The 14,391-nt window shown below is 36.6% G+C and overlaps 1 protein-coding gene across 1 annotated transcript in view; it reads left to right on the forward strand.

Moving 5' to 3' along the window:
* ca16b (carbonic anhydrase XVI b) overlaps nt 1-14,391 on the forward strand; it is a 117,038-nt gene that overhangs the window by 97,016 nt on the left and 5,631 nt on the right. Inside the window, exons 14-24 of the mRNA XM_065279752.2 lie at nt 4,069-4,160; nt 6,626-6,717; nt 9,041-9,137; nt 9,759-9,841; nt 9,923-10,057; nt 11,823-11,957; nt 12,031-12,191; nt 12,405-12,540; nt 13,010-13,156; nt 13,259-13,352; nt 14,276-14,352. Of these exons, the coding sequence (XP_065135824.1) occupies nt 4,069-4,160; nt 6,626-6,717; nt 9,041-9,137; nt 9,759-9,841; nt 9,923-10,057; nt 11,823-11,957; nt 12,031-12,191; nt 12,405-12,540; nt 13,010-13,156; nt 13,259-13,352; nt 14,276-14,352 (1,249 nt within the window). The remainder of the gene's footprint in view (nt 1-4,068; nt 4,161-6,625; nt 6,718-9,040; nt 9,138-9,758; nt 9,842-9,922; nt 10,058-11,822; nt 11,958-12,030; nt 12,192-12,404; nt 12,541-13,009; nt 13,157-13,258; nt 13,353-14,275; nt 14,353-14,391) is intronic.

Raw genomic sequence — 14,391 nt, forward strand, 5'->3', positions numbered from 1 at the left:
GAAGTCGCCGTCATGTTCCTACAGTGACCCTAAACAGATTAACTGCTCTACAGAGCATGTTTCAACCCTATACAGACGACAACATGTTTGTCTTATGGCAGCTACCGTCGCTTCTCTACGCGTTTCGAAAGGGAGGGTTGAGCGGTGGACTGAGTCGTTGGTTGCAATTCACAATCTCACCACTAAAATCTACACACAGCACCTTTAAGGAGGACTGCAACTGTAAATGAGTGGATGTGGTTCATGTAGGTTGTCTGCAAACCGGAAGGTTGGTGGATCATTCCCCGGCTCCACCTGACCAAGTGTCGAGGCTGGCATGGCTGACACCGCCGTCGGTGTATGAATGTGTGAGTGAATGGGTGAATGTGAGGCAACTTGTAATGCGCTTTGGATGGCCATAGGTCTGTTAAAAGCGCTATATAAATGCAGTCCATTTACCATCTGAATACAAAATTATGAAGAGCTTTACTATTTTTTTTGCTTTTCTAAATTTAAAAAGTCATGGATAAAACAATATTTAGATATGTTTGTCCTATGGCGGCTACCGTAGGTTTTCTACGCGTTTCGAAAGGGAGGGTTGAGCGGTGGACTGAGCCGTTGGTTGCAATTCACAATCTCACCACTAAAATCTACACATAGAACCTTTAAGGAGGACTGCAATTGTAAATGAGCATCTGAATACAAAATTATTTAGAGCTTAACTATTTTTTTTGCTTTTCTAAATTCGAAAAATCATGGATACAACAATATTTAGATTTTAGCATTAGAAATACTACTGTGATTAAATAGCTACACATACTGCTGGATTAACCATTAAATCAACAATACTGTTAGTTTAGGGCAGCTGAGGCATGAACCTTATATTGGGTGCTGGTGTAATACATTTGTTAAGCACTTTAAATGCAAAATTAAATCCGGCCTCTTATTATCTTAGGAGAGGAACCAAGGAGATATTATCACCCGTTTTATGATTGCAGGTGCACCACCGCTGTGTAACTTTCTTATGTGTGAATAAAAATATCTTTACAAAGTTTCTTCGTTTTCTTGGAATTCGAGCTTGTTTAAGTATGCTATTATTTGCTGAAATGAAGTTATGATGTTGCCAAGGCGATAGGCTAATGAGAGGTTTATGTAGGCAGGGCTCCATCTGGATAGCTCAGAGCCTGCTCGAACTCACAGATGCCCATTAAAGAGCAAAGATGCAGCACTCATTTCCACATTTCTGTATATAAGCATGAGATCGCCTAGGAGTTAGAACAGTTTCAGAGTCGCACAGAAAGAGACACAGATGGGGAATGATAAGAGGTTATATTTATCTTTTCCTGCTTTGCTTAAGGATCAGGCCGCAGGGTCCAAAACATAACCGAAAGCCCTTACACCATTAGTCTTGTGCCTTCAAACGAAAGATCCCCAATCATTTAAAGGTCATTGATGCAGGGTTCCTCCCCACCCATTTTCCTAGGCATCCCCCGCCCTCAATTCAAGTCTCATTGGGGCTCAACCTGCATTTGCCTCTTTGTATCTCGCATCCCAAGAATGAATAACATCTGCTCATTGCTCTGCATTAAGTACAGGTAGGGGATCTTTTGAAAAGATTTAAGTGAAAGTGAGACTTTATTAGAGACTTTGTTTTTGAGAATATTTATGTAGGAAATTAACTTGTTTGGAGCTGCAAAAGACATTTGCAAGTTTAGGTTATTTTTATATACAGTACATGTTTGTTGTTTATGTATTTTTTAAGGAACCCAGATGGAGAACCCAAATGTCTATGGGCTAATGCATGTCCTGTATTTTATAACAGTGTTTCAATGGAAGATTTTTTTGTGCACTTTGATGGGTCGTCCTACCTTTATTTTGGGATACTGAATAGCATTAATGTCCTGAGAATTTTTTATATCAATTAATTCATAGTTTGGAGGCTACAGCTACATTTGCAAGTTTGGGTAATTTATATATAAAGTATAGGTTTTGTTTAAGTATATTTTAAGGGTCCAATTGGAGATCCCAATCTATGTCTATGGGCTAGTGCACGTCTATTATAACAATGTTTAAATGCAAGATTTTTTTGTGCATTTTGAAGATAAATATACATTTTTAACATCAATTAATTTCATAGTTTGGAGACTACAACTGCAAAAAACATTTGCAAGTTTGGGTAATTTATATATGCAGTACATGTTTGTTGTTTATGTATATTTTAAGGAACCCTAATGGAGAACCCAAATGTCTATGGGCTAATGCACATCTATTATAACAATGTTTCAATGCAAGATTTTTTTTGTGCATTTTGATGGGTCGGCCTAACTTTATTTTGGGATACTAAATAGCATTAATGTCCAATTAATTCATAGTTTGGAGTCTACAGCTGCAAAAAACATTTGCAAGTTTGGGTAATTTATACAGTATAGGTTTGTTATTTAAGTATATTTTAAGGAGTCCAAATGAAAATCCCAAATGTCTATGGGCTAATGCACGTCTATTATAACAATGTTTAAATGCAAGATTTTTGTGCATTTTGAAGATAAATATACATTTTTAATATCAATTAATTCATAGTTTGGAGACTACAGCTGCAAAAAACATTTGCAAGTTTGGGTAAAATATATATACAGTATAGGTGTTGTTTAAGTATATTATAAGGAGTCCAAATGGAGATCTCAAATGTCTATGGGCTAATGCAAGTCTATTATAACAATGTTTCAATCCAATATTTTTTTGTGCATTTTGATGGGTCGGCCTAACTTTATTTTGGGATACTAAATAGCATTAATCTCCTGAGAATTTAATTTTTAATATCAATTAATTCATAGTTTGGATGCTACAGCTGCAAAAAACATTTGCAAGTTTGGGTAATTTATATATAAAGTATAGGTTTTGTTTAGGTATATTTTAAGGAGTCCAAATGGAAATCCCAAATGTCTATGGGCTAATGCACGTCTTTTATAACAGTGTTTAAATGCAAGATTTTTGTGCATTTTGAAGATAAATATACATTTTTAATATCAATTAATTCATAGTTTGGAGACTACAGCTGCAAAAAACATTTGCAAGTTTGGGTAATTTATATAGGTTTGTTATTTAAGTATATTTTAAGGAGTCCAAATGGAGATCCCAAATGTCTATGGGCTAATGCACGTCTATTATAACAATGTTTCAATCCAAGATTTTTTTTGCACATTTTGATGGGTCGTCCTACCTTTATTTTGGGATACTGAATAGCATTATTGTCCTGAGAATTTCATTTTTAATATCAATTAATTCATAGTTTGGAGTCTACAGCTGCAAAAAACATTTGCAAGTTTGGGTATATATATACAGTAGGTTTTGTTTAAGTATATTTTAAGGAGTCCAAATGGCGATCCCAAATGCAGGTATATTATAACAATGTTTCAATACAATATTTTTTTGTGTGTTTTGATGGCCCGGCCTAACTTTATTTTAAGATAATGAATAGCATTAATGCCCTATTATTTTTTACATTGGATTATTTTTTAAATAAAGTACTTTTTAAATTAGTGACATATTGAACAAGCTCATTTTATTGAACAACATGTAGTTGAATCTTAATAATCTTTATAATCTGACATCAGCTTCATAAATAGATAATCCACATTTTTCACAGATTTTAATCTAAAATACTTTAATATGATATTATATTGTAAATATGTGTATTTGTATATCAGCTTTGGTTATTAAAAACACGCCATTGTACTTGCTTTAAGTGATTCCAAATCATTTATTCATCCAGACGTGACTTTTTGTCACATTTTAATACTTTTGCTCTAAAAGCTGAGATTGGATTGAATGGGAAACAGTACAAAGCCCATCTCTACAGCTCTATACAAACAGGAGCAGACTGCTTGACTTTCAAAGTGTTTTGTAAATTGTTCAGAGAATACACAGCAGCAACTTTCAGCAACCATAGCAGCCAGGCTTCACAGAAATAGACATGAGCTCCCTAAAAGCATCTGCTTCCCTAAACCGTGCAAGCACCTCAACCAAAAGGTTGTCAGTGCACTTTTCAATGACTTTCTTCATCCAACTAACCTACCTTTTTTTTGCTCTTAGGAGGTTTTTCCAGACTGCACATTTTTACGTTGAAGACAGGAGCTCTCCAAGAGTGATCCGCAATGATAGTTTTCCCGTCCTCTCTCCAGCAGGTTAGTCGAAACACAAGCATCATGATATAAAAATGTGATTGCAGAACTTATCGACATGATGCTGCTTTTGTGTGTGTGATGCAATTTGTTTCAAAAAAGGCTGGCAACTTTTTTTTTTTAAAAGAGTTAATGTCAGTTACTAGTATTCAAGCCCATTTGCCGTTGTTGACACCATCATACTAGCTGAAGTACAGTAATGGGCGAGCCAATTCCAAAGTACTTTGTATATCCTCTTGAAAATGAAGTGCCTCAAAGGGTTCTTGACAGTGATGACTGTCACATTTCGAGGTCACATACTCGAACAGTTACCTCTGCATTTAACCCATCCCAGTGAGTAGTGAACACACGCACTGCAAGTCATAAACGTACACACACATCCAGAGCAGTGTGCAGCTATCCCAACAGTGCCCGGGGAGGAATTGGGCTTAACTCTTTCACCACCATTGACGAGATATCTCGTCAATTAAGAGAAAATGCTTCCCGCCAATGACGAGATTTTTCGTCTTTCTGCAATACCGCTATTATCCACCAGGTGGAGCCCTTCCGCAACTTTTTAAACCCGGAAGTATTGCCCTATGGCAATCGGCTGCATGTCCGTGTCTGTTTTAAATTATCGCTCTGAATGGGATCTCTATGAAAAGTCCGTCACAAAAATGGAATTATCTCTGCTTTTTGCTCAAAATGTGGTGTTTTTGCAGAAACCTACCCATATTCAAAAGCTGATTACAAAAGAACCACTGAAGGTAGGATGAAACGTTTTTTTTTTTTTTTTGCTTGAAAGCAGAGGGTCTGTTATTTCATTTGGTATATTGTATGTTTATATATTTAAAGAAGAACATTTTCTGGAAGGCATTAAACTTTGGTGAAAATCATGAAACACGCTGGCGCTGGCTGGCAACTTTTTAAAAAAACGCTGGCGGTGAAAGAGTTAAGATGCCTTGCTCAAAGGCACCTCAGTCGCAACCTGGCGGCTCAAATGACACTGAAACCGGCAAGTCCCAAATAAGCTACGACTGCCCCATATGTATGAAACATTTCGCGTGCCATTGTTCGTCAATCTGATTAGAATGATTCCTCAATTTGGGCAGCGTGTGATTTGGTGTTGGCAGTCTTCTGCCATTCTCTCTGATTGGTTACTTCACTCTGTCCTTCATTCTTTTCCCTATGGGTGATTCTCACGAAATCCAGATTTAGAAGGTGTCCATCATTATAATTTTTAAAAAGCTCTTGAAGACAATTTTTTGCACATATAAGATTAAAGTCTAACTTACTATAACCATTATTTTTAGAGGATTTAAAAAATATTTCCTATAGAATTATTTACATTTTTTAGATTATCATTATCAAAAATGATCATTACTGCAACATGATATTACATTAAATATATACATTAACAAACTCATGTTTTGGTAATGTCAACCAAAAAGTTGTCTAGGTACTAAGACAAACAAAATTTCAACTTTTACCTGGAGAGAAAAAAATAAGAACTGCTTACCTGGTAGCCATCTTGAGTGTCACAGTCAATTATGTCCCTTTCAACTATTTTTTTAAAATGTTAGTTCCTTGAGGGCTTAAACAATGTTTGAAAATTGTTGCGGAGGATGAGAAAATTGGTCTTGGACACATTTATATTCCTTATTATTGTCTCTACATTTACCAATGATCACCAAATACCACATGTTTCTTAACTGTAAATGTTTATAGTATAACATGCACTGAAGCTTTTTATTTTTTTTGATTTTTTAAAATTATAAACATTTCCATGTCAAAGAACCGAGAATCACCCCTATGTGACGCAGCCCAGACTCTTGACTGACAGGTCTATATAGCCGTACGCCAAAGAAAGTAAAACCCACCGTTAATGTTTACGAGAGCTCCATCCGAGCTGATAGTTTAATGTCTGCGCCATAATAGAAAGCTCATCAACAATCCCTGTAAAATTGAGAAAGAAGTCAATGTGTGCATGGTGTCCCAGGATTAATAAGACTGTAGACATTGAATACAGACTGGGGGTTGGATTGATGTGTTTGATCATCCATCGCCATGTCAAAGCAGTAAATGCCCCGGAGGATTCTGGGCTTTTTAAAATGTGGTCCCAGCTGTGTGGTTCCCTGGGCAGTAATGAGCCATTTCTTTTTACGGCCATTCTGCGTGACAATAGACCATCACACCAGCTTTTTTCTCCAATATACAACCGATTAGCTTTAGATGACACAGATGTGCCCAGATATCATCACTCAGAAGGTCAGAGCAGAAAAATAAAGATTGTGGCGCACACTATTTTGCCTTTGGAACCAATCTCAGTCAATATTGAAGATATCAAGGTTATATTTTTACAGAATGGTTATATTTTCTACTTTATTTAGTATATTTTTTTTATAGAAAATACCATATGAATGTAATTAATTGGGTTAACTAAGCAGATTTATTTAAGATGATGTGTGTGTGTTTTTTATGCATTTTAGATGACCTCGAGGCTCTTCCAGTCAGGCAGTTCATAAAACATATCATGGAGCTGTATGCCAACAACCAACACGGCTTTTCTCAGGAGTTTGATGTGAGTATGGTCTTTATAGTAGGTCTTAATGTGTGTGTGCTCTCTGTACATGTACCGGTGTTCCCAATAGCACCGAGGCACAGATGGCTATGGGAGAAGGACTAATTAAAGAGGAGAGCCTCATTAAAATCATTCCTCTAGCTGGAGGAATCTGTGCAGGAATGCAGGATTGCTTGAGCCCATTTTAGGCCCACAGCAAACATTTACATGATCAGAATCCAATATGGCCAGGGTTAAAGTGAGTAAGGAAAGTAAGATTTATGTTAAACTAGGACAATTACGAGTAGGTAGATGCAGTAGGTAAGATTTGTTTTACCAGTATAGAGAAACCAAAATGATTTGCGTGATAGATTAATGTCTGCTTCATTACTGCACGCTGGGGGTTCATTATTATGTTTCTGTTTGAAATGCATTAGAAATTGCATTGATGTGACAATAATTAAATGATATGGACAAATGAAGCTATTTCTGTACATTCTCATTAAATTGTGAACGAGTACTGTAATGAATAATGAATTATTTTGTAATTCAGTCTTAAATAATTGATCAATAATATGATCAGCTACAGTTCAAATCAAATTCAACAAAACAGAACACAAAGGCTGTCAAAATAAAATATTAGCTTGCTTACAGCGTACATCAGGTTATTATATAACAGATTCAAGAAAAAATATACTACCGTTCAAAAGCTTAGGGTCATTTATTCTGTCTTTGTTTATATTTTTCACATTTTTGAATAACATTAAACTTAAAGTGAAATGTAACTATGGAAAGTATGTTACTGTAATAATAATAAAATAATAAACCTAGGTTATATGTACGCATCCTCAAAGTAACCAACAATTACATAGGATTTGTAACAGGAGTTCCCATCTATTCTCGGCTCTTTTTCTTCATTATTCAGCCCAAGTGTATTTTAAAACATTTTTAAAAGCAGTACTATTTTTTGTATTGCATTTAGCTACATTATTTCATACAGTTACGTATTTTTGTCATTTTTTTGTACCTCTGCCTACATTTCTGCATAACCTAAAATACGTTGCTCCAGGTATACATATTGCTAAATCTTTCGATGAAATGTCCACTAGAGGCATTCGGTTTTTGTCCGTTTGGTGCAGGATTTTTAAAAGTTGCAATGCATACACAAAATAAAACCTGCTCGTCTTTGTAAAGTTGATTTGTGCCGCATAGTCATATGCTTTCAAAGCACGGCATGCCTAATGATCATCCAGATATGAGTGCCGTCCGCATGACGTAATTTTTATCATCAGGAGGGTTCGCAGACGTTCGCACACCCCATCCGCGTGCAGCCCAAGTTTTAAGACTGCAATATAAAAGTGTTTGCACACAATCATCTTTTCTTCTTAATTTTTTTACTTTCTTCCAAGAACAGAAAGGTAAGGAGCATTTCCATCACCATAATGTTTGATTCCTGCTTTTTGTTTTCTTGTTTTTTCTAAACTTTGTTTGCAATAGTGGATCCACTACTTTTCTTCATCTATCCTGAATTTTTGAATGTCTTGTTAATAACGTGGATCAGTGATGTCCTGATGTCCTGGTAGAGTAATCATGTGAAAAAGAAATAGTATGTGTCGAACTGTCAGTGCGTATCTGCAGTCGAGTATACTTTGAAAGCTGCGGACGCATGTGCACATTTGTGAGACGGACGCGGAAAAATTTATACCCAGTACTTAAGACACTCTGAGCGTTATCCTTACAGCTTAATTTAAGTACAACAGGGCAAACTAAAACAAACAGGCGTGTTTTAAATAAATATGCACCGATATATCGGCCAATAATTGGTGTCGGAAGATAAAAGCAATTTTTCAAAAAAAAAAAAAACAGCTGACAGTCATGCCAATATATCCTGTCAATCAAAAGAGAACAGGAAAATGCAATGAATTTGAGCTCTGTGTATAGAAAATGTAAAGAAACATCACTAGTTTAATGTTCAATATTAATGGTTATTATATGAATGAATAACATTCAGAAATTTTCATCTTCAGAATTTAGTTAATTTAAAATAACCACCAAACTATTGGTATCGGCAGATAATCGGTGGAATTTTTTTTATATCGGTGCATCTGTAGTTTTGATCATTCATTACTGTACCTTTTGTAAGTCGCCACTATGCTTCCTGTAAAAACAGTGCCTCTAGTGGACACTCCAGCCGAAACTTGCAGCGATATGTACCAAGAAAAATGTATTTCAGGTTATGCAGTAATGTAGGCAGAGGTACATAACTCCAATAAGCCTGTGGAGATTTTTGTAAATGTACTCTGTACCACTTTTGGTTCCATTTAAAGTCTTACCTTCTTTGCAGGAGGTTCAGCATTGCACATCTGACATGAAGATTACAGCAGAACATTCAAATCATCCAGACAACAAGCACAAAAACAGATACATCAACATTGTCGCCTGTAAGTTATCCAAAACGTTTAAAAATTAAACATTTTTACTGTAGTTAAAGGGGTGCATGATTTTTTTTTAAACACTTGTAGCCAATCAGCAGTAAGGGGCGTGTCTACTAACCGACATCCTTGCCTGGGTTGCGTATGTGTGGGGCGGGTCTATCAAAAAAAGGTCCAGATTCTATTGGGGTAGGGGCGTGATTGTTTAGGTGATTTCAAATGTCAACATTGGCTTTCAGAGATCATGCACCCCGCCTTTAACAGTATATACTATAGGCTAATTTGTGACCCTGGACCACAAAACCAGTCATGGGGGTCAATTTTTTTTATTGAAATTTGTACATCACCTGAAAATAAGTTTTCCATTGATGTATGGTATGTTAGGATATGACAATTTTAAAACAATAAAGCATCCCAGTGATCGCTCTTGTCCAATCAGATTCAAGCACAGGAACTGTATAATTGTTTATACTATATATTCATCTGTGATTTTCACCCTGTTTGCAAACCAGCTGAGCATGCAAGATATAAAAGCTAATGGTATCCATCTGTCAATCTTACATGCACTTTGAGCATTTCTTACTAGATCATATATCTATGGTACATCATTTATTGTGCTTTAATTCTCAGTTGATCACAGCAGAGTAAAGTTGCAGCAGATGCCTGGGAAAGACTCCAAGCACAGCGACTACATCAATGCCAACTATGTGGATGTAAGTACAGTATATTTTATTGATGGCGTGTGAATGTTTGTTTTCTTTATATCGGTTTTATAACTATATATTCCCTCTCAGGGTTATAAAAGACCCAGGGCTTATATAGCTGCTCAGGGACCTCTGAAGTCCACATTCGATGACTTCTGGAGAATGATTTGGGAACAAAACACAAGTGCGATTGTCATGATAACTAACTTGGTTGAGAAAGGCAGGGTAAGTAATCAATACCAACTTCGCTTTTAATTGGGGACCTTAATCACAAGTGTGCACATTTAGGAGTGTGTGCTGTAAGGGATAATGTATAGGCAGCAGGTTGTTATTACAGAAATAAGCCCCGATAGTGTGATCAGGACCTGACGCTAAATTTTTTGATATTTATACTGAAAACAAGACAAAAATACTAAGTAAGAAAGTCATTTTTTGTAGTGTATGTCTGGCAGGCTTTCCGATAACATTTGAATTACATGCATTTGGTATCAAGAGCGACTTTTTAATCCAGAGCGACTTAAAGGTGCAATGTGTAACTTTTAGAAAGATCTCTTGACAGCAGTGCAATATAATATACATAACTATATTATCAGTGCTGTTTAAAGACCTTGCATAATGAACTCTATTGATTTTATTATCTAAGAATGAGCCATTTTAATCTACATACTCTGCATTATACACTCACCTAAAGGATTATTAGGAACACCTGTTCAATTTCTCATTAATGCAATTATCTAATCAACCAATCACATGGCAGTTGCTTCAATTCATTTAGTGGTGTGGTCCTGGTCAAGACAATCTCAAACTGAATGTCAGAATGGGAAATTTTGAGCGTAGCATGGTTGTTGGTGCCTGACGGGCCGGTCTGAGTATTTCACATTCTGCTCAGTTACTGGGATTTTCACGCACAACCATTTCTAGGGTTTACAAAGAATGGTGTGGAAAGGGATAAACATCCAGTATGTGCCAGTCCTGTGGGCGAAAATGCCTTGTTGATGCTAGAGGTCAAAGGAGAACTGATTCAAGCTGATAGAAGAGCAACTTTGACTGAAATAACCACACGTTACAACCAAGGTATGCAGCAAAGCATTTGTGAAGCCACAACACGCACAACCTTGAGGCGGATGGGCTACAACAGCAGAAGACCCCACCGGCTACCACTCATCTCCACTACAAATAGGAAAAAGAGGCTACAATTTGCACAAGCTCACCAAAATTGGACAGTTGAAGACTGAATTTATTTTTTAAGTCAAAGATTTATTTGACATCTTAAAGTCTTGTGAAATGTCAACTTTAAGCAATTATTAAGGTATGAGAGGATATGCTGTATCGTGGAATAAGTCACGGCTTTGTGCCGTTTCAGCCGCGTATCTTTCATGGTACAGCACTACCTTTTAGCACCTTATTAGTTTTTATAAAAACTGAAGTAAAATCACAAAAAGTCTTCCTTCCGCTTGAAAAAATAGTCCCTGACCGACTGTGAACACTGTTAAAGGTCCAGTGTGTGTTTTCAGCGGTTTAGTTTAAACTTGGCTGCGACTTCCATGTAAGGCGACCCACGGTGTATGTAGATAAAAACGGCTCATTCTAAGGTAATAAAAACAATACAGTTCATTATGTAAGGTCTTTATAAACAGGAACTTATTGTTTTATAAAGTATATTGAAAGTATGCAGTAAATTAATTAATGTGTATTCCCTGGGATTGAACCCACAACTTTTGCACTTGATGCAATGCTCTACCAGTGAAGCCACAGGAAAACTGAAAATGCATTGACTAACTTTATTAGTAAACAGATAAATTGTGCCCCTGGCGTGATGCATTGCTTTGATTTTCATGCTTAAATGTTTCCTCGCTCTAAAAAGGCCTTTAAAATCTGCCCTTTAAAGACTTTATGTGGATGCAAGCTTCTTTATTTGTTTGTCTCCTGTGCATTGCACGTCTTTAATCACCCAAAGGCTTCTGTTTGAGATTTTGTTGCTTTTTTACAGAGGAAATGCGATCAGTACTGGCCTTCGGAAAGCAGTGAGGTGTACGGACACATAATGGTGACTCTGAAGAGCACTAAAGTGCACGCATACTACACGCTACGCCACTTTATCATACGCCACGCCAAAGCGAAAAAGGTGCGTTTGAAATTTTTGTATTTGTATATAAACATTTTGACTTCCATAATAACGCTCCCTATGCTTCGTTTAGGGTCAGAGGACAAAGCAGAACGAACGATTAGTGGTCCAGTATCACTACACTCAGTGGCCAGACATGGGCGTACCCGAGTACACCCTACCGGTCCTCAAATTCATCTCTCGCTCTTCTGCGGCACGGACGGCTGGCACCGGCCCCGTCCTAGTGCACTGCAGGTATAGTGTGCTATGGAAATTGCCCCGCCCGCTAGCTACCCAAACTTTTGTATTTATGTTAAGGAGTGTGATGTTGGTTTCTAGGGTACACTTTTCCAATAACACCTTTTATTAATGCTAAGGTTTCGGTGGTAGAAATTGTGCCAAGCTCTGCTTTTTGTAGTAAAATCAGACTTGAATATTCATCAAACCCTCTTTGTCTCTGCCCCGCAGTGCTGGAGTGGGAAGAACAGGCACCTACATAGTCATAGACAGCATGCTTCAGCAGATAAAAGACAAAAGTACTGTCAACGTCCTGGGGTTTCTCAAGCACATCAGAGCCCAGCGCAACTACCTGGTCCAGACTGAGGTTACTACATGCTTCATTTACTATAATGTATATGCACACACTCATTTATTGACTTTTACAAGGTTCGGAAAAGAATAATAGCATATTGCTTATTGCATACTTGCACACTATATACTTCAAATTTATGTCACATACTCATATTCAAATTAGTGATCAGCGCTATAGATATTAGCATACTGCATACTGTAAATTACATACTGTAGTGTATACTAAAATGTATGTAATGACACATGCATATTCAAATAAGTGACCACTGCTGTTTTGTAATGGACTATTAGTGTACTCCATGGTATACAGTATTAGCACACGACCGCATGTGAATATAGCATTACATTTATTCTATTCAAATATTTATAGGGGTTAGTCTCCTCCTCTTGCAATGCCCCTATTTTGTTATTAATTCATAAATATACTCAGCAAATGTCACAGACAGTGCGTCTTAATAAATATGCGCATGTGTGTCCTACAGGAGCAGTTTATCTTTATCCATGATGCATTAATGGAAGCTCTGCTTAGCAAGGACACCGAGGTGCCCGCCTGGCAACTCCACAGTTATGTCAACAACATCCTCACGCCGAGCCCCACGGGACAAACACGCATGGATAAACAGTTTAAGGTTTGGACTTGATGACTGTGTTGTCAGCATTAAGACGCTCGTTTTCTCAGATATTAGACTCACTGGCTCCACCTTGTGGACACTTTTGTTTTGTGTCTGTAGTTGTTGACGCAATGCAATTCTCACCTGGCTGAGTGTCTCAGTGCCCAGAAGGACTATAACAAGGAGAAGAATCGCACGTCTTCGGTGTTGCCAAGTAAGTCGCTAAACCTTGGAGACTGATATGTATCAATATATACTAACACTCCAAGGTTCATTGCCAATATGAACATTGCTGCAATCTTGTGTGGCACAGATAATATACAAGTGAGATTTATGCAGTGTTGCAAAGTGTGGTAACATTTTAGATTTAAAATTTACTTTGTTTATGACATAAGGTGGTTATTATAATTTTAATTCTAATTATATTTTTTACAGTGATTTTTGCATTGTTACAAAGCAATTTTACAGCAGCTTGTAAAATACATAGGGTACATATGAATTTATATTAATACTAAGATGTACATAAGCGATACTAAATGTGAAAAGGATTACCTGTAGTTTTGCATTTATAGTGTTATTCCACAAATATGCATATCATTTTTTTTTTTTTTTTTGCAAACACATTTTCATGTACATTAGAAATACTGACTTTAAAAATAATTCATATAGATTAAGAACAATACGGAGCCATTCGTTTGCACCCATTCGATTATGAAATTAAATAATATTTCTTACTACATTTTTTAAGAACAAAACCTCAAATCCAGTTTTGACATTTTGTTGAATGCTTTTATTCGACTATTCATGTGAGCTCAATAAGGGAGCCACAAAAAAACAACCCCCATTATTTATTATAAATGAAATATCTTTGAAATATGATTGAAGTTTTTATCTCAAGCGTGTGTACTGTGCATTATTTGACATGAAAGTGAAAATGAAGTGAGGATGACATCACTATTACTAATTTTTTGATATAACATTCATTATATATGTGTGAAAACATTAGGTGAAGAGATGATTTTTTTTTATAAAGGTTGTTCAATTAAGAGTATAGCTTATGATTCGCAGAAGAGAATAAAAGTTGTTATTTTCTTTTAGACATCCTGAGCATGTTTGTCATCTTTGTTTGTCTTACAGTGGAGCGAGCTCGGGTGGCCCTGTCTCCTCTCCCTGGAGTAAAGGGAACTGACTACATCAACGCCTCTTATATTATGGTGTGGTGCTGAGACATTATACATTGTATTCGGCTTTAA

Source organism: Paramisgurnus dabryanus, chromosome 7 (genome assembly GCF_030506205.2).
Source record: "Paramisgurnus dabryanus chromosome 7, PD_genome_1.1, whole genome shotgun sequence".
Classification (NCBI taxonomy): domain Eukaryota; kingdom Metazoa; phylum Chordata; class Actinopteri; order Cypriniformes; family Cobitidae; genus Paramisgurnus; species Paramisgurnus dabryanus.